Here is a 19766-nt window from a genome sequence, read left to right on the forward strand (position 1 = left end):
TAAGCGACGCTCAGCAGGTACGAGCCGTGATCATGTCACAACCATGGATGTATTATAAGAACTGGATAGCATGGCTCAGCCTTCCACCATGTTATGGATTTGAAGCCAGAATATCCCCCGTCAGGTCCATGTTTTTTTACAGTCTATATGGTCACAGCCTTACAACCAGCTTACAACTTACGTTTTTATTTTATTGTATTTATTATTATCATTTTATATTAATTTTGATGTGTCAAACTAAAGCCCGCGACCCGACCCGCATGTTATTTTTTCCACCCAGATCCTAACCCAGGAAAAAAGAAGTTTTTAAAAACCACCCACAAATCAGCTGTTTTTGCAGGTACCCGACCCAGTGCAGGACTCTGGCACAGAGGTCATTACATTTAAAAAAAGTTGTAAATTTAATTCAGGTAAACTTTAGCGTGTCATTGTCAGCTTTAATCATATTAAACATAATTATCCAACAACAAAATTGTGGCTAGAGAAAATACTGAGTGGCTAGTAACTCTGGGAAACTCTGAGCCACAGTGGCTGGTGAGCAAAAAAATTAATGTCAAGCCCTGTTAATAAATAATATCAAACTGATCATTTCCTTTGAAGGTAACACTTGACAAGATAAATTTGACTTCTGCAGCAGTGTTTCTGCTGAATTTCACCCTCATTCAACTCGCTGTCTACTTTCAGCTTTGTAGTTGGCACACTTTTGAAAATAAGGCAAATGTAAAATCTTTGAACAGTGTGCTACTTTTACTGCCTTGCCCTTCATGATTTAAATCAGTCTGTAGTGATTAGCAAGTCAGAGATCGCCACTGACTGGGCTGTAGGGCTGGATCTTACTTTATTTTTCAATATCAGAGATGATGGGAGCCAAGAAGCGCCTCAGTAGTACTCTCAGCTGTGTCAAGTATCTGTGATTAGATTAACACTTAAGTTTTTATCACAGTGGCAACAGGCAGAAGTAAAACTTCCCTGACTCTTCTCTGATTGAGAACTTATCACCAAATAATTTCAGGATTTATGTAACTCAAATGAAGCATGTAACACAGCAGGGTAATAAGACTTTAATGAAAATGTCACATTGAATGAAATGATCCTGCACAGATGGAACCAAATGTTATATTTTACCACCAGTATATGCACCAAGGTTACCCAAACAACACATCTGTGTCTTGTTATGACAGCTCTGCCCTCAGCTCTACGCTGTGCCTGTGTATGCGTCGTCAGTTTTATCTCTGCTTCTTTGTTGCCTTGTTTGAAAAAAAAAAAAAAAATCTGCTTATTTACAGTGATGCTCCGCTGGATCTGAAGATAAAGGCCAGCATGATTGCAGACATGTTTTCGCTTGTGGGTGAGTGTACATGCTGGAACAATGGCTGAATGCAATTTGATTCCAGAGTTTTGCACAACTGATTGAACTTCATAGATGCTGTATAAATTTACTTTTTATAGCTTATGTTTAAATCTATTACACTCATAAATTATACGCTGGCAAAATCAAGTGCATTAAATCAATTGACCATAAAAAAGATAGGAACACAAGTTGACACTCTTACTTTTTATGTACAAGCAACACATCAATATTAGAAGAGGGAAAAGTTAGAGTAAATGTTTGAACATGATTAATCTTAATGTAAAAAGTATTCAGTGTTCATGAAAAACTTCTCTAATATTAATCAGGAGAGGCTCATATAATTGAAAATAGGTGGCCTTGCTCAAACCAATAGATGCTTATCAGTCTCTGTTTTAACCAACAGGTTCAAGGCAGGTGAAGACAAACTCCCAATGCGTATTGCTTCATGTTTTTTTAAATTCCACTTGTAGAGTTTGTGCAAGCTAATAGCTGTATGGCTTCATAATGGTGGCTCCAGCATTGAGAGAACAAACCACAGCCTTCATTAATTGACAGTTAATGACTTGTGGACAGAATTTTCAACAGAGGCCTTTGTTGTTTCAAGGTCATTAAGCTCTCTTGAGAAACTGGATACGACTTGTCAAAGTAAAAGCAATCTTTAGTATGAAGACATTAAATTGCCTGGCCCAAGGCGGAGATAAACACTGTTTATACTAAGGTGTTGTAGCAGGGAATGAGATGTGTCTTTGTGATGTCTCCTCCCCTCTTAATTACTCAATTCTAACGAAGAGAAAGGGTTTAAAGATTTTTTAGTATGCAAGTTAAAACAGAGGAGAATCTCATAATCTCCCTGATAACACATACAGAGGTGCACACAGACATCCTGAGAGCTTGTCTTTATCCTTTCCCTTATCCTGGAAAGTTAAAAGCACACATGAAGTAAGTATTGTTCAAACATTCACATCTCTTGATTGTTAAACTCCACGTCACTCTCAGATTATTCCTTATTACCATTCACAGGATGCATGGAGCCACCTGATTAGCAGGCGTCCATCTAAGCTGGCACTGGGCTGTAAATCTGATTGCACTCTTAGACTAACGATATTAAAGGAATGGAAATTGTGTGTGCGTGTGTGTGTGTGAAAGTGCAAATATGTGTGTGTGTCTCAGCCAGGCCATGCTGTGGCTTGAAACCCTCCCCTCAGGCTCATTAAATGAAAGAGTAGAATCATAAATTGCCAGTTATCTTTGGACGGAGTCGTTACAGCGGGTCGGGGGAAAATGAGCAGTGGCATGTAAAACATAGCACATCTATTATGTACCTAACAAACTAAGTCGCTGTTGGCTGATAACACTTGGGTTCCATCCCAGATCTGTATATAATGACAGCATTCCATTAGCATTCATTTTCCGCCTGTGTGTAGCTGTCAGCTTCGTGTCACCCATGTTTGTAATAATTGCTGTGTTCAAGCAAGAGCATGGCTGGGGCCTGGTTCCTACCTGATTGCTTGGATGAGGTAGAACAAATAGCCTGGAGCCCCAAGCCGTCAATAGAATTAATTTGACTCAAGTGTTGACTGAAAAGTTCAGAATAAACATATTTCTGTAACATTTTTCTGTGCTTTGAGGGGGTGTGGGACACATTGAACAGATGATCAGAGGTGAGCTTGGTTTGCTTTGCTTGGTTTAACTTTACGATGAGACACAGGGAAAAATGGTTTATGAAAAAATCCACAAACTATCCTTTACAAAGCTCTCAAGTTGACACACATTTTCTTAGAATGTGCAATCAGTGATGTGTTTAAGATTAATCATTAACCTTTAACCATCCATCAGTTCAAAAGGTTCAGGATGAGTTCAGGATTTTTGATGTTTGCAGGAGGAAGACGAAATATGCTGCCGAGACTGAAAATAGCCAAAAAATAGAAATATACATTTCTGGATTTTTCTGGTTCATCTTCAGTAATCTTGCCTTAATTTGTAGACACAGTTGTGATATTTACTTAATAATTTGGCTTTCACCCTGTTTTCCAAACAATATTGTTTTCAAAGTTGTTCTGAGCCTACATTTGATCTAACACTGTACTAGTTGGGTCATTTTGGACCGAAACATGACCGCGGTGAGCAAAGGTCCGTTTCTCAATGGATTTAGCTGGGGTGTATTTTTTAAATTGGTGGGGAAATTTTTTTGGAGTGAATTCCAAAATGTCTGTTGTGGAAATGATCTTTTTAAAGGCTTCACCTACAATGATGGACAATGCATGTTTTCAGACCTTATTTTGTTAAGAAACACATATTTTAGGGTTACATAATGATTTGACCTTATTTTAACCTTCAAATTCAAGATGGGTGCCACTTTTGGTGTTTTTTTTAGGGTTTTTTTTTTGGGGGGGGGGGGGGGGGGGTGTTACAGAGTCTCTTGGATTTTGGACTCGAAAAAATTTTCCCCATCATTTAAAAAAATTCACACTGACTTAATTTGCTTTTTAGCCCTCCTAGATGACAAATCCATTGAGAAACGGACCTTCGCTCACTGCGGTCACGTTTCGGTCCAAAATGACCCAACTAGTACAGTTTTTCAGATACAGACATTGTGTGTGTGTGTGTGTGTGTGTGTGTGTGTGTGTGTGTGTGTGTGTGTGTGTGTGTGTGTGTGTGTATTAATTAGTGTCAAAGATGTTTAGTTTGAATAAAAAAATTTAGGATAAAATTATAAAAAGACAGCATGCATTCTGTTTCAAATATTTTCTGAAATGTTGAATTCTCACTGCTTCTTCTCTGTGATCTTTTGTGTTCTGGGCTCTTTCTGTATTTGACATTTGTATTGTGTCAAAGAACATTGTAACTTTTGGAAAGTGCTTTAAATAAAATTAGAATTATTATAATTGTTATGACATAAAGACACCATTTAGAAAATTATTAAAAAATGGTACAAATGTCTTCAACTGTGAATGACGGACCAAAAGAAATCAACCCACTGACACAGCTCTTTTATGCATTTCAGAGTCCAGGCTATCAGTTTTTGATGACTCATAATTATCAAATCATTATTTCCTATTGAGTCTGATTTTTTGTTTAAAACTAAAGAACTTGTGCCTTCTTCTTGACTAACCATAAAAATAGTTGGTGGAAAAAAAAGGATGCCAGAGCCTCAAAACTCTACCAACTTGCTTTTGGATCAACTGGTGCTAAAAGTGTTTTGAAGGATAAAGGCTGTGACTTTCACTGGTTATCTCCAACTGCTTGGAGAAGATGTAGTCTGTTGTTGGTAACCTGTGACCTCAGTAGACCATGGTAGGCAGAAGTAAAACCAAAATTCACATCTTAATTGTGGATCCAAGGAAAGGAAGTTAGTGTACTTCACAAATGCTAAACAGGTCAAGATTGTTGTCACTAGTTCATCTGATTTCTTATTGTTTAACTTCACTATCAGGTTTTAACGCATTAAATGTGTTTGAACTAGCATGATATTGATTAACGTTATGATTTAAACATATTCTTTGGTTTCTATGTCCCCTGCTTGACTTTGGGTTATGTACCAACATTTGATGTAATACTTTTAAGTTATGGCAGTGAGTAACATATTAAAGACCTGATGTCATAGATATACGCTTTGTCACTCCCCTGTGTCTCTGCAGGCTTTGTTTGTCAGGACCCCCTGTCGAGGCAGCTGCGCTCTGACCGAGTCACCCTAGACCCCAGCACGAAGCACCCGGCAGCCCAACGAACACAGGTACTGGATGCTCACACACACGTACGCACACACACAGTGAGCACGGACCCAGGCTGAGCATTGCACTCATTCACCCCTCCTTGTGAAACATTCCCATTCTTGTCTTCACCTCTCTGTTGCTCACACTACATTCCTGCCACTGCCATTGAGCTCCTCTCATACCCTCATGGAAAATTCACTGTAATGCAAAACAACTGCTAATGTAATTACCTTGTTTGAGTGACATCAGTTTGTGAGCGCTACACTCTGTGACTTATTGTTTTATCATTTCTAATCAAATGACTAATGCTCTCTGTAGGGCTTGTTGCCTAATGATGCCACAACAGCTAACGCACTTGGCTCCGTCCGTTTGACTACTGCACCCACTTTTGGCGCAGTCTGCTGGAGGGAGATTGCTACATCAGACAGAACTTTACTCCACCTTACATTGTGTTAGGGCCAGTTCGGACGTTCATTTACAATGCTGCATTGTTGCATGTTAATATAGCATGCTTTTGTCTTCTGCTGCTTCGGTAAATTTGCCTTAAAGCCTAAACTCACCCACAACTCCTTGTGTTCCCTGTTGGCCTCTTAGAAACCCCATTCTGCACCAGCAGACACTGCACACAGCAGAGCGGTGAGTTTTTGCTCAGACCTAGACATATTAATCTTCTTTTGCCTTGTTTCTTTTTGCAATTCCCTGATGCCTGTTCCATGGCCGGTAAGAAATTGCTTTCTACTTTTTGCTTATTTGATTATTTGGCTCTCCAATTTCTCAAAGTGACAGACAGACTGTTTGTATTGATTCCTAATGCTGTATTGAGAATTCTCATTACATTAGTGGCCTCAATAAAGCACGCTTTTAATACTGCACTGCACTACTTGATAGAAAACTCTGAAAACTCTTTTAAAGGCTCTCAGTTACTCAGTCCTACCTAAAACAAGGCTGGCACTAAACCAGCGCCTGTCACAGATGTTGTTGAAGAACTCCAGGGGCCGTCAGACAACCCGTCCTCTCCTTTTACTTTTGACGAGGGCCAACAGTTGGGCCTTTTTCTGAAGGATTAGGCCTTGTCACTTTTTGGCTGCCTTTGTATCCCCCCAGCCACGTCGGACAAATTAAATGTAATCCCCCTGCTATTTGGATGACAAATTCTGAATGTGATCCTGTGGGGTTGTGCCCCCCTGGCTGGGCCAAGTTTCAACTTGAATGCCAAAGTTGTCAATCACAGTTTGGTAGCACATGTAGAGGGGAGGCAGCCAGGAATGCCAGTGCACAACAAAAACACTCCATTTATGTAACAGGGAGAAAAGAAGAGAAGGTATTTTGTTTTAGAAGAGGTGTAGCTTTCACATTTTCCATTTATAAGTACAGATCATGTTTCCAATTTACAGACTGTCAGTAGTAAACTTCTCTACCAACTCTATAAGAACTTCGACTTTTCCCACAAATTAAGTTAAAAGAGGACCATTGTTTAAAACTTAGCTGGAAGAGAAATGACTCTAAATGGTCCGATTTGATTAAAGTGACATTGTTGAAACTCTTCTCCGATAGCGCCAGAGGCCTGCATCAGCCAGTAACTCAGAAACAGAGGGGTCCAAAGACAAGCCAGGACCCAAACCAGGCCAAAGAGACAGCACCCTGAGCCTAACTGCAGAGGAGGTAAGGCCTTAACTCTGTGTGTTATTGAATTAAGACATTATGGGATACCCAAAAGCACATTTACTCTTTAATACCGTGCCTGTTTCATAATTATTTGTTTTTATCTCTTTCACTTACACAGATCAAAGTGCTGCGGAGGATAAAGGAAGAGTACGAGAGACGAGGGGGCTTTGTCAGGATCTTCCCCACTGCAGAAACGTGGGAGTTCTTTGGGTAAGCTGAGCCTGAAAAGAATAGATGGATCACTTATAATCTCCTCGGCGACTTTTATAAAGAAACATGGTTAGAACTGTCTTTAAATATGATGGGCACTCAGGCTAAATTAATGCTATAATACCAACAGCCAGACCATACGACTCCTCTTGCCTGAACCACCTAGGCTAGTCACAGAAACCAAAGACTTGTTTATACATGGACTGGGTTTTAGTGACATCCCCTTTTTTGTCTCTGAGGAAGAGTAGTGAAGCTCAATATTGGTAGCTGTCACACTGGAACTGATGACTCCAACTAACTTCAAGCTAATCATAAAAAGGGAAAGAGATCGAGTTGTAGGCATTGGCCTTGCTGCTAGTTGAACAGCTACAGCGCTCTCACCTCTCAGTCAAAACAACCAAACCCAAATGATGTCTAATTAACCTGAAGTGTTAGCTTGATGCTACTCTGCCGTCTTGTATTCCCTCTGTTGCTGGATTAGCATGGCTAGCTCGTCCATCTTATTGGAGATAGATCTTACGTTCCAAATAACAATGGATGGAAGGACAGGTCCATGTCGTCACTTCTTAGCTCACGCCTGAGAACCAGCACGTCGTCCTCATCTCATTCTCCTCACCTTGTGGGGAAACATCAGGCCTTGCACCCGTTAGCATTGACATGCTACAGGCTGTTAACAGCTGATTTCACATGTAAACAATGCAGCCATGGTTACATGTAGGATCTTCAGACAAACACAGGAGTAAAAATATCAGTGAAGACAAAACCAGTTTGGTGTCCATGACCAACAAATAAACCATTCAAAATAATGACCCACTCCAAGTGCAAAGATGACGAAAAAGAAACAAAAAATGTACAAGAAACGGACAAGGAAGACAGAGCTGCCGCATCAGGCAGCCACAACCAACAGGCCCCGCCTAGCAAAGCATATTTTTCCTGCATCTCATACGCTGGCTTCACAAACAACGTGTTAAAATGTGTCAGTGTTCAAAATGTTATGGTTGGTTTGTTCCAGACTTTTATTCAAGAGGGCCTCTATGAAAATGGCAATGAAGCTCCACTTAGAGGTTTCAATTTTTGTACTCTAACTTAAATCAGGATTGTTGTCTGATTAACTGAAGGTGTTTTTAGTAGCAAGGACTTTAGAGCATGCAACTAGGACATCTAGGGGACAAATGGTACATTTCTTAGTGGCAGCTATCTCAATATGTGGCATTTTAACCAATGTGCAGCAACCCTTAGATTAATGTCTCAATGTAACTTTGATCTTTTTTTTAAATACTTCACCTATCTTCTTCCCTCAGTGGATATCTGGAGTCCAAGACATCAATGAACTACATGTTGGCGAACAGACTTTTCCAAGGAAGGTAAGCTTTCCATTGTGGTTGGGCTTGGGGGACTAAATCTCTCCATCAGTTTGTGGAAACGGTTGCTTTCTTTGTTTGGTCTGACCACTGGATAGGTGAGAGGAACAGCTGATGATGACATGTTGTACACTCACCATTTCCAGCCTGTCGATGTGGCAGGAGGAGAGAGACAGTTATAGATGAGCAGTGCCTTTTTTATTGAACCACACTTTTGTTAGTGCTTTACAACATGTATTTTTGATATTTGAATGAGTATGTGCTTTTAGGTTTTAACCACAGCTTTTACTATTGCACAATATTTTATGGAGATCTGGCCCTAGAATAAGGCCATTTATGATTTTTCCATATTCCTTATGTAGCCAGATTAGGGAGACAGTTGTTGCTCTAAGACCTCAGTTGCTGTTATTTTTTGCCATTAATCCTCTCCCCTTTGGACCATTATGATTTCTCACGTCAACTTCTGGGAAGGCTACTAAACCACACTGCCTCACAAATGGCTTCAGTTAAAGTTTGTAACTATGGCTTTATAATTGTTGATGATACACTTATAAATCACTCTGGTTGTTGTTATTATCTTTGTGTTGACATGACTTGTTCTTTCTCTCAGAAATGTGAATGGGAATGTGCAGCTGCAGGTGGACGCTGTCCATGGTTGTCATGTTGTCCAGTACGAGCGGAAGCTGCTCTCTCTGGAGGCACGTAAGAGGAGACAGCGCCACCTGACTCATCGCCGCTCTGCAGCGGGGAGGAAGAAATCTGGTAGGCCTGACGTGTGTTCAGCCCTTCATTCAGGAAACAGATTTTTTTTCTAAAACTGAGGATTGTGTAGCTAAGTGGGACAACATCACAGGCTAATGCACGTTTGTTTCCAATAAATAACTCCCTTGTGTCACGGTAAGGTTAGCCAAATATGACTCTGAATGAGTTCATTTCATTGCCGCAACAATAAAAACTCTATTTTCAGTGCATGTGTGTATTTGATTCTAAATGCCAGTGATGCAACTGACATTTGTCTCTCCTTAAAACGCTGCATACTTCAGGGAAGGAATCCAAGGCCTCCCCGAGTGTGAGCAGCAGTCAGGAGGGAGAGGAGGGAGAGGAGGTGAAGCAAGTCCTGGAGCCAGGCTCACACAAGGCTTTAGTAGCAGAGCAAAGAAAACAAGTGGCCACACCACTGGAGTGTTGCCACGGTGAGGCTCTGTCCAGCTCAGAGGCAGCCGTGCACAATGCCAGGCCTACAGTCAACCTGCTCCACATCCTTCAGCAGGGCTGGGACCTCAGGTCAGTCTGGATTCTGGGCTGCTGCTCAAACTGGCTGCTGCTCACCTCTTCCTCCCCTACTGTATTTTCTTCTCTCCCAATTTCCCCTCTTTCCTTATTGAATGAGGAGAAATAAGAAATACTAAAGAGGTCGAGAGGAATGACGTTCTTCTGTGCAGAGCTTATATAATTTATGAGAATTTCAGGAAGATAGAGATCTTGCAACTTTCTACTGTGAAATGCTCACAAAATAAATCCTAACTGGAGAGCCTCCCTTGAGCTAATCTGTTGTTTACCAAAATTGTATCACTCTTTGAACACTTTTATTTTTTTCTGCTATATTTTTTTAAAGGGGCTGTGAAGAGTTTAAAGTGATCTTGAGAAATTCTTACTTCTAGATATATGCCTGATCGTAATCCACACTTTAAAATGAGATTATTAGCGCCAATATTGCTGGTTACATGTTAGTTTAAATTGCTACTTCTTAGCTTCCAGTTCGGGTCGTCCAGGACTGGATTGATTTAAGGCACGTTTAGGTCTTTATGACAACACCACACTGGCTGACGAAGTTTAGTAGAGAGAAGAGATAAAGCACAGATATGTGTTTTATCTCTTCTGAAAATGATTTCTGTGATTAATTTTGTAGTGATGGTGGACACAGGACCCTAACTGTCAGACAGAAAAAGGACAGAAGAGCAGAAGAAAGATAGAGAGAGGGATAGAGCTCGAGCTAAAGGCTAACACAGGGGTTAAGCTGTTTGTGCTAATGTTCATTCCAACCCACAGTCAGCAGTTATTCTGCAGTGGTCTGTTCAAACTTGAGAGTCTATCAATAAAATGAAGAGTGAGGTTACGTTAGCTTTGATGGTAGATGACTGGCAGGACTTAGCTAACCAGGATTTACTAACGTTACACATTACAGACATGTCTCAGAGCACTGGGCTGCCAGCTGTGCTAAATATAAACTGCTACTAAACTACAAACAAACTGACAGTGTCTACTTGTTGTCACGTTAGCCTACAGATACGTCAGAGCACTGGGCTAACATATAGCCAGCTGCTACAATGTTTGCTTGATGTCACGTTTCAAACTGAATAGCTACGTAACTGTACTGATAAGTCCCTTACTGGGGCGTTGTATCCAGTAAAAACTTGAACAAAGAAAATTTGTTTTGATCTGATCTCCATTAAATTCCAAAACAAACACACACCTCACTAAAAGTAACTTATGACAATGTGTGGAGACTCCGGGCCACAAGGTGGCAAAGTGTGCAATTAAAACAGATCCTCCTCATAACATCTTTTACTTTATCTCTGTGCACTTCTTTTTCTTCCTTGTGAAACAAAAACATTCAAAGGTTGTTTTTTTCTTCAACAATTTAATAGATATGGATGATTATTAAAGTCCATATTGAGTTATTATCATAACTATTGTCCTGAAGTTATCCATCAACTATATTTTTAATGAAAACCTCCTTCTTATTATGTACTGTTAACTCATACAAAGAGTAAAACACACATCTTTAACGTAGTGTAAGAAAGAATTCAGTTTAATGCTTGTTTTAAAAGTTTCCCTAAATTATTAAATTATGATTTGAGAACAAATCACAATAACAAGTCTGACTTTGTATAAATTCCACAGAGCCTGCCAGGGCTGTTCATGTAGCAGGGAAATTATAGCACACCATCATCATTGTTTTGCATTTGACAGCTTTTTCCAAAACATTTTTTTTCACTACAATGCTCTGACAGCAGCCCAGGTTCACCTGGGCCACAAAGACAGCTTATCAACTTAACAGCGATGCAAGAACAAGATACACTGTGTTTCAACCACTTCTGGCGCAGAGTGATACATACCTGTTTTTGTTTGCTCTTGTTTTTCAGGACAGTGTGTCAGCAAATAAAAATGAGTGTATCTGCTTGTTTCTCTGTCCTAACTGATGTTTTGCAGATTTCTTTCCAGTGTAATAATCTTTCCTGTCAGTTTCACCTTCTGTCGTTGTGTCTTTTCTTTGACACTACTTTATCTTTTCAGTTTCTTGATGATTTATCTCTATGCTGCCTCTTCCTCTGCTTCCTAGTAAAGTGCAGGCCCGCGTGGCATTTTCCTCCTACCTGCAGCGGGTTCAGCAAAGACTTTTGGCTGAGAGCCGAGCCAACGCCATCCCAGCTTGGCCTGACAAGGACAACGAACAAATGGTAAATGATGAATATTTTTATCCTCCCCTCCCCTGATAAACGGACATGTGTGAAAAACCTAGAACTTTGTTCCCCCTGAATGTACACACACATATAAAAGCCAGATTTCCCCTTGTTACTATCCATTTACTCATACCTACCCTGGCTATGGCTGTAATGTAAATGAGGCCACACAGAAGAAATAGGTGGTCCCTACTAAAGCCAGCCTGATTGGAAAGTCTGCATTGTAAAGGCATAAATCATCGTCATCATCATCGTCTGTGACCTCAAGCTTTAGGGGAAAATCAATTTGAACTTGCAAACTGGATCTCGAGGCCATTAAATTCAGTGTTGCAATGTTTTAGATGGCTTTGAACAGAGGAAGAACACACACACACCCACGCACAAAGACAACTTTTAAGAAAAGCAGCAGGGCGAATCAGCGATTCAATGCTGTGATAATAAAAGATGTTTTCCGTCTGCACAGGAGCTGGTGATTCGCTTCCTGAAGAAAGCGGCCAGTAACCTCCAACAAGACATTAAGGTGGTCTTGCCCAGTCGCCAGCTTCCACTCCAAGACCGCAGACGAATCCTGTCCCACCAGCTGGGGGAGTTTATTCACTGTTACAACAAGGCACAGGCTTTCACTTTTCCACTAAATCTCAGTCATCAGAGATGATCTAAAGATTGGAAACACTGTGAGAATGTACTCTCTAACTCTTTCCTTTCTTCTCAGGAAACTGATCGTATGGTGAAAAAACAGGAGGACAGCAAAGAGGAGCATTGTGTCAACCCCAGTGTGTTTCAGGAGTACATCACCACAGCAAGGTTGGTGAACTGGCAGACACACTAACTATTGTTCAGTGTTTGGATCGTTACTGCTCCAGTTGTATGTTCTACTGAAGGAAGAATCAGTTCAATCTGCTAAACACATTTATCTCCTGTCTTACTCTTTTTTTTATCCTCTTTCAGTGAAAATGATCTGGAAGAAGTACTGACATTCTACACACAGAAAAATAAATCAGCCACTGTCTTTCTTGGAACAAAAGTCAGGAGTGTTAAAAAGGATGTGCATGAGGTCAATGCTGCAGAGGACTCCAGCAACTGTCCTGTTCCCAAAGGTAAGGTCCTCTGCTTCTTACTATTTTTTTTCCCTACCTTTTTAACCTCTTCATCAACAACTATAGACTAGAAATGTTAAACTGCTTTTTATTACTGGAGTAACAGGCTGTACGTGATTGTGATTTCCTGTTAAGCCTTCCTCTTTCACATGCAACAGTGTTTGAGGTCAACTTAGTAACTTAAGAAATGAGTGTATAGGTCACAAAATGAAAAAAAGAAGTAATACTCAGATATCTGAAAAATAAAACTTATTCTTTGGTTTATTGTATGCCCTCAGAGTAGCACCTTATCATCTTTTTCTGAGTCTCTGTTTCACTGTTAGCAATGAGCTACACAAAGGCTTCACTCTGGTTGACTTTGTGGAATGAACAGGAACAAAAATGGCTTCCTCGTGATATAGTTGCAATTGAGGTGTCTCATCTTTGCTAAAATAATGTCAAAATACAGATTAAAATGCTTTAAAATGCAAGCAACTAGAGCAGAAAATGAACTTGAAAATGCATTTTTTTTCTTTGAAAGATTGATTTTCCTGATGGGTTACAGTCAGCAAATGTAAACACAGATTAGCTTTCCTGGCACAGCTTCAAGCAGATTTGTCACCCACATTGAAAATCTTTGATCTAGAATGGAATAAAAGCTGCACTTCAATGCAGATGTTTTTATTTATTTGTGTATTTAGATAGCTAGCGATGCCATTTTTTTTTCCTGTATTCCCAAAAGCCCACTGATACGTGATTTGGTTAATACCACTTGGACTACGAACAGAAACCAGAACACTTCCCATACTGAAATCCAGACCCCCAAGAACTGATTCTAAATTTCTATGTTGCATCTGTAAATAGAGATTACTGTAGGCCTGGTTTCTGTTTAATATTTTATCATTCAAGCACAATAAACAGGATATGTTTATAGTTGTAAAGCAAAGAGGAAAAGATTGAGTCATCTGGGGTGAAGATAAGGTTAGCTTCCAGTGATTAGTGCTCACTGAGAGAAAACAAATGTATGTCAGGGCCGAGGAATGGCTAACTGATAAAGGAGCTCTGGCTTCTGTCCTCCTTTGAACAGCTCTGCCTGTGGCCCGGGAGGATTCCAGCGCTTCGGAGTCGTCGCTCTCCACTGGGAAAGTCAGCAGTGACCCAGACATTAAGGTCTCAGAGAGTCAGCCTTCTGTCTGTGCTCTGCCAGAAGAAGAGGCAACAGTAAGAACTGGTAAAACCAAGCCAGAGGTCCAGGCTTCCCAACACTGCTCCAGCTTCCCCCTGACTTTAGACTGCACCCATATTTATCATCAGCACTGCTCCCCTGCCTCCTCGTCTCTGCCTCTGCATTGTCCACCACCGCCGCCACCTCCTCAGCCACCGTCCTACGCACAGTCCTTGACGAAGTCTCAGTTCTGCCATTCTGATGATCTCCCTGAACCTCCTACGTACGCCTCTACTGTCATGGTCACACAGCCTCCAAGAGCAGTGTGGACAGCTGCGTCCTCTGCCTCTAACACCATCTCTACAGGACAACCAACCCAGGTGCTGAGGAGGATCCAGTCCTTCACCTCATCAACACCTAGCTCTGGAGCAGCCTCGTCCTTACCCAGCGCCACACACATTTACAGCCAGAAGCTGTCTAGACCCACGTCAGCAGGCCAAGGTAAACTGTTGCCTCTACCTGAAGTCGTTTACAAAACCCCACCCCCCTGCTCTCACGTTAGTCTTGTGTTATTCTCTCCATCAGTGATCAAAAAGGGCAGCTCCAGTAAGCTGAAGACAAACTCAGTGGGAACATTCAAGGAGCTGAACTCCCTGTCAGCCCAAGCCCAGTCCAACCAGCAGGCCTTCATCTCAACCCTGCAGAAGCTGGCTGACAAGCAGGTTGCTGGTCGCTACGCCAGCTCCAGTCACATCAACCTGCTGACACAACATGTGAGTTCCTAATGTTTTTAACCCCAGCCAACTGCCAAGAGTAAGAAGCCATGTTGAGTTTTTAAGCAACAGTAATGCGATCGATGTGATGTTTAGTGTAAAGAAGAAGAATCTGGCCCCCATGCAGTAGTCTCTCACTGTGAGGTCTTTGATATTCCTCTTTGTTGATGTGTAAACCTGGCTCTGACCCCATGCTGATTGGCGGCATCTAGCTGCTCATTCATTCGTTCAGCAGACCTGTTGGAGCCGCAGGGTCTGCTGCCTCGCACCGTGCACCTTCCTCCTCCTCCAGCTCTGGGCTCCACTGCTGTCTGTGGGCCCTGGTTGGTTCAGGGGAGGGGGGAGGAGTATGTGTGTGGGGGGGTCTGGAACAGGGAGTCTGAAGCTGACTGGCCTGAAACAGTGGTGAGCCGCATCAAGACTCAGCTCCGTGTGAGGTCTCATTATCAGATGCACCATGGGGGAGTGATTTCTGTTGATACTTAAAAAAGCAGCCTCTTTTTTGTGGTAATTGATGCTTATAAATAGAGGAATGTGGCAAATTGGCACTGAGCAGGGGGAGCGGCAGCTCCGTTGGCTCCATCACCACCTTCTCCCATATTCCCCAAAGGTTTGTCATTCCGCTTTGGGAGCCCCTCGAACTTCTCTCCCTCCTCCCTCTTCTCCTCCTCCTTCCCTGCTTGAGTGGATTTTTGTCTGTCAAAGTGTTTTTTTTGTGATGGCACCAGACCACACAGACAGCTAATTTTATGGCTCCCTTCTGACTGTGCATTATTCTGTCTATCTGAAAGGTGTTTGCTGTATTTCATAGGAATACTAAATCCTGGACTTGGCAGCGGTTTATTTAGCGTAGTTAAACAGTCCAGTGTTTTGCACTTAAAGGTTCAGGGTACATTTTGTGTTATTTTTTTTAAAGCCTCAGATTTGAAGTCATTAAATCACTTGCTGCACTAAAAGGAGAATTTTGTGAACTTGAACAACACCCTGTTGCACTAGTTGACCTCTGAGGTTTCAGTAATTACTCCCTCTCATGCTAGGCCACTTGTATACAAATAGTAAAATTGAGTAAAGCCAGGCATGGCAGACCTCTAATAAAGTTAATATACTCCTGGGTTGTGATTTGTGGGTGTGAGACATCCATGTAGCACTGTGTTGTCACAAGCTGGTGTTTATTTTGATCTCACGATGTGTTTGTAATGCATGACATTTCATTTGAAAACTTTAGCAGCATTGGCGCTCTCATCTGATTCCTTTGAATACAAACATCTACTTTCATAAGGAACTCACAGCCATAGCTGTGTAACACCATGCCGACACATTTGTCATGTCATTCAAGGCTTGGCAGCGTTACAGTTTTCCCATTGGACATTAAGTGCGCTGGAGGAAATCAAGTAAATAAAATGCTGCAGCAGTATGATTAATATTCCCTTTAGATTTCACTGAACATTATTCACACAGCAGTGCAGGGCAGGACAGAGGATCAGTCTCCACAGAAGTCCTGATGTGGCTGTAAACAGTTTTCAGCTGGCGAGTCATGATAGCTGATCCAGCTAAGGATGGAGAACGGGGAGGGGACCACCTGGATTTAGTGCTGAGCGGAGACTAGCTGTGCCATGTGCTGTGTGTACATTTCACATAGCCCCCAGACACAGGAGAATGAATGGAGCATGTAGGGAGGAACACTATATGAGTGCTTATTCATCAAACGTCTCCACTGCTGTAGACATTTGGACGCCTGGAAGTTTGTTGTTTGATTGAAGTGACTCAATGTTTGAGTTAAATCATCCTGAAGTTTTCTCCTCCTTTCATAGTTGACCAACCTGAATCTGGCCAGCAGGATGCTGGGCAGAGAGAGCTACACGCTGAACCCTAAAGTGCGGCATGCTGCTGTTACCACCCATCGGCCAGTGAAAGCTGTTCACTCTGGAAAGGATCTCTGTAGCACCATTAGGTGAGTTCAAAAAATGCAGCTTAATAGAAAACACATTTGTGGAGTTTAATCATAAAAGGCAGATTTCAACCAATTTGTATTACATAACTCTGCTTTCTCCAAGGACTTTTCAGCATTACAGCCAGTGATGCACCAGTCCAGTATGACTCATGTCATCGGCATCAACTCTGCCTTTTGATATTGGACATGATGTGACTGATTCTCATTAAATACTTTTCCTCAAAGGTCATAAAATTCAGTATATTCACTATCAGTAACATTCTCCTAGTCAGGGTGGGCTGCTTCCTCAGATTTTAGTGTCACAACAATCCCCGATCTAATACTAGACAAGAAGTATTTCTCTGGCTCTGCAGCCAAATAAACATTCACTTGGGAAAAGTGCACTGTTAATGTCAGCTGGCGGTCTTTAGCTCGATAGCTGCTTAGCTACAGCACATTAAACAGCATGTGAAAATAAATGTCAGTGTGGCTCACTGCACTAACACACTTTGTCATTATCCTAATGTAACACCAGCCCAGCTTTCTGCATTTTATCAAACACTCTTTTCTTCTTTTGGAAATAAATAGCCATTTAATATTCATACTTTATAAAAGTTAAGTAAAAAAAAAACTTTGATATTATTTTTGTCCACTGAAATAAACTACTAAAGCCCTACCTACACATGGACAAAACTGTATCCAGATAAGCAGCATGTCTAAGCTCCCCCTTTCTTATCTGGCTCTTTTCCTGCCACCCCCTTTGTGAAATTTCCACAGAAAGTGAACCAGTGTGTGACTGAAGTTTGCCAAACTTGTCAGTATTATCTCCTCTTGTGGAAGCATCCTTATAAATATTGTAGTGAAACAAACATGTGAACAGTTATCACTATGGAGGACTCCTTCATGCTTTCCCCAGGCATGGCTTTCCTTGTCTTAACTAGTTTTTTTTTCTTTTACTTTTACAGTAGAAAAAAAACTCAAGCTCAGGTTAAAGTGACTCCATTTGCACTTGTAGCCAGATTTGTTTTGCTGGCTAATTTTAAACTGAATTAAAAATGAGACAGGGATAGAACTAGGGCCATAGTAAAAAACCAAAGCAGGATTTTCAGAATAAAGTGGTGATTTTACTGTAAGCTGTAATCTTACAAGTATTAAGAAATAATGTTACAGGAATAAATGTGTAGTATTGCAACATCAAATTTATTTTATTATGACTTAAGTTGTGATAACAGGAGATTAAGATTATAAATAACATGAGAAAAAGTCATAACTTTGGGCTATGGTTACCCTCTATGCTATATGGAAGAAACAGATCAAAGCTTTCAGCTGCCCAAACATAATCAAGGGACAAGCATCTTGTAAAGAGTGCAACAAACTTAAGTCTGTTTGGAACACAGTCGAGTAATTGTGCAGCTTGTGCTCCATCTATAACCCCTTATGTTAAATTGAAATGATAAAATGGTCTGCATCCTTTATTATACAGTAGCTAATGTGTTTTTATGCTCCTTTATGATATTTTTTATGTATTTAAAGCCATAATGAATTTAATCTGGTAACATTACCACTTTTTCCCTCATAAAATTGCAACTTTATTTTCAAAATCTTATTTATTCTTTTTTTTTGTTCTGTGGCCCTAGACCAGGGGTGGCCAACCTTCGGCTCGCGAGCCACATGTGGCTCTTTGCCTTTTGGTGTGGGGCTCTTCGATCCATTCATAAAATAATATTTGTAAATACATTGTTATGAGTAGTGGTGTGCTGATCAATCTAAAATATTGATCTATTGATGCCTACTTTGGGATCAGTATCGATCAATATTTGGGTGATGAGATTGATACTTAAGTTTCAGTTTCTCTTCTCTACATATGCTCCTCTCAATCACTCATGTTCTCATAGCTAGCTAGCCAGATAGATAGATAGATAGATAGATAGATAGATAGATAGATAGATAGATAGATAGATAGATAGATAGATAGATAGATAGATAGATAGGTAGATGGATAAATAGATAGATACATAGATAGATAGCCAGATAGATAGATAGATAGATAGATAGATAGATAGATAGATAGATAGATAGATAGCCAGATAGATAGATAGATAGATAGATAGATAGATAGATAGATAGATAGATAGATAGATAGATAGATAGATAGATGGAACTTTGTCTCTTCTGCAGTAAAAAACAGAAATTTGTCCTTGACACGGCTCCAAGTACAAATTTAAAAGCACTCACAAACACAATTTGAAAATTGAAAATGTATCGATTTTCCATTCTTTTATGTGTGAGAGGAAGTGCGTTTGTAGTACCACGGTAATTTTGTGGCTCTTGGTCTCTGACTGGTTGGCCACACCTGCCCTAAACATACACAAAAGTATGAAAAAGATGAAATAAATAAAAATCCCTCAGTTAAGTGAATAACTTCTGGAATTAAACCAACATAAAACGCAAAATAACTCATGTGTCAGTGTGTAAAGAGCAAGTTCCTGAAAATTACAGGGTCTAAATATTTTGATATCTTGAGGCTTGAATGAAATTTCTCACTACTTTCGCATAAATCCTGCTCCTTTATAATTCTGGTTCCTCTTCTGTCCAAAATTTGACCCTTGTGTTTACCTTTCGTTTAGTTTGCCCTGCCAGGAGGGCTGAACTGTGATATCATGCGTTGTCCGTGAGAACCTTTGGTTCGTACGACACAGATGTTTGAATTGCTCTGAGTCAAGAAACTGAAGAGTTTCTGTGTAGTCACTTTACACAAGTCTTCACTGTAGACATTTAGATTGTGGTGGCCTTTTTTCGTCACACTCAATAGAACCTAAAGGCTTTTTAAATGGTCTTTGACAACACTTTAGATTGAGGATTATTAGTCTTTGGAAAAGAATGCCAGGGTGCCAACACAGCTCTGGGCAAACTGGTTCAATACTCTGGAAACAGGCTTTTTGTTCCTTTTTTTAAGTGTTCTTGTTGGAGTGAAGTAAAAGTGGAATTGGCTGCTGAGTGCTGGGAGTGTGTGAAGCATGCTGGCAGTGTGGAGGCGGTGATGAGGGGCAAAGTCAAC

At 40.7% G+C, this 19766-nt stretch overlaps 1 protein-coding gene across 5 annotated transcripts in view; it reads left to right on the plus strand.

Moving 5' to 3' along the window:
* The window catches only part of ttll5 (tubulin tyrosine ligase-like family, member 5), a 64061-nt gene that overhangs the window by 21127 nt on the left and 23168 nt on the right, over nucleotides 1-19766 (plus strand). For 3 of the 5 annotated variants that reach the window (XM_074691536.1, XM_074691535.1, XM_074691534.1), the window contains exons 14-28: nucleotides 1287-1348; nucleotides 4990-5084; nucleotides 5659-5784; nucleotides 6619-6726; nucleotides 6848-6939; nucleotides 8241-8303; nucleotides 8911-9062; nucleotides 9344-9584; nucleotides 11644-11761; nucleotides 12228-12374; nucleotides 12477-12568; nucleotides 12713-12861; nucleotides 13928-14506; nucleotides 14591-14778; nucleotides 16590-16729. In XM_074691536.1, coding sequence (XP_074547637.1) covers nucleotides 1287-1348; nucleotides 4990-5084; nucleotides 5659-5784; nucleotides 6619-6726; nucleotides 6848-6939; nucleotides 8241-8303; nucleotides 8911-9062; nucleotides 9344-9584; nucleotides 11644-11761; nucleotides 12228-12374; nucleotides 12477-12568; nucleotides 12713-12861; nucleotides 13928-14506; nucleotides 14591-14778; nucleotides 16590-16729 — 2352 coding nt within the window. The remainder of the gene's footprint in view (nucleotides 1-1286; nucleotides 1349-4989; nucleotides 5085-5658; nucleotides 5785-6618; nucleotides 6727-6847; nucleotides 6940-8240; nucleotides 8304-8910; nucleotides 9063-9343; nucleotides 9585-11643; nucleotides 11762-12227; nucleotides 12375-12476; nucleotides 12569-12712; nucleotides 12862-13927; nucleotides 14507-14590; nucleotides 14779-16589; nucleotides 16730-19766) is intronic. The other 2 variants (XM_074691537.1, XM_074691538.1) reach the window with 2 other exon arrangements.

This window comes from Halichoeres trimaculatus, unplaced genomic scaffold, assembly GCF_033239565.1.
Source record: "Halichoeres trimaculatus isolate MK-OKI-2021-1 unplaced genomic scaffold, fHalTri1.1 fHalTri1_scaffold_17, whole genome shotgun sequence".
Taxonomy (NCBI): domain Eukaryota; kingdom Metazoa; phylum Chordata; class Actinopteri; order Labriformes; family Labridae; genus Halichoeres; species Halichoeres trimaculatus.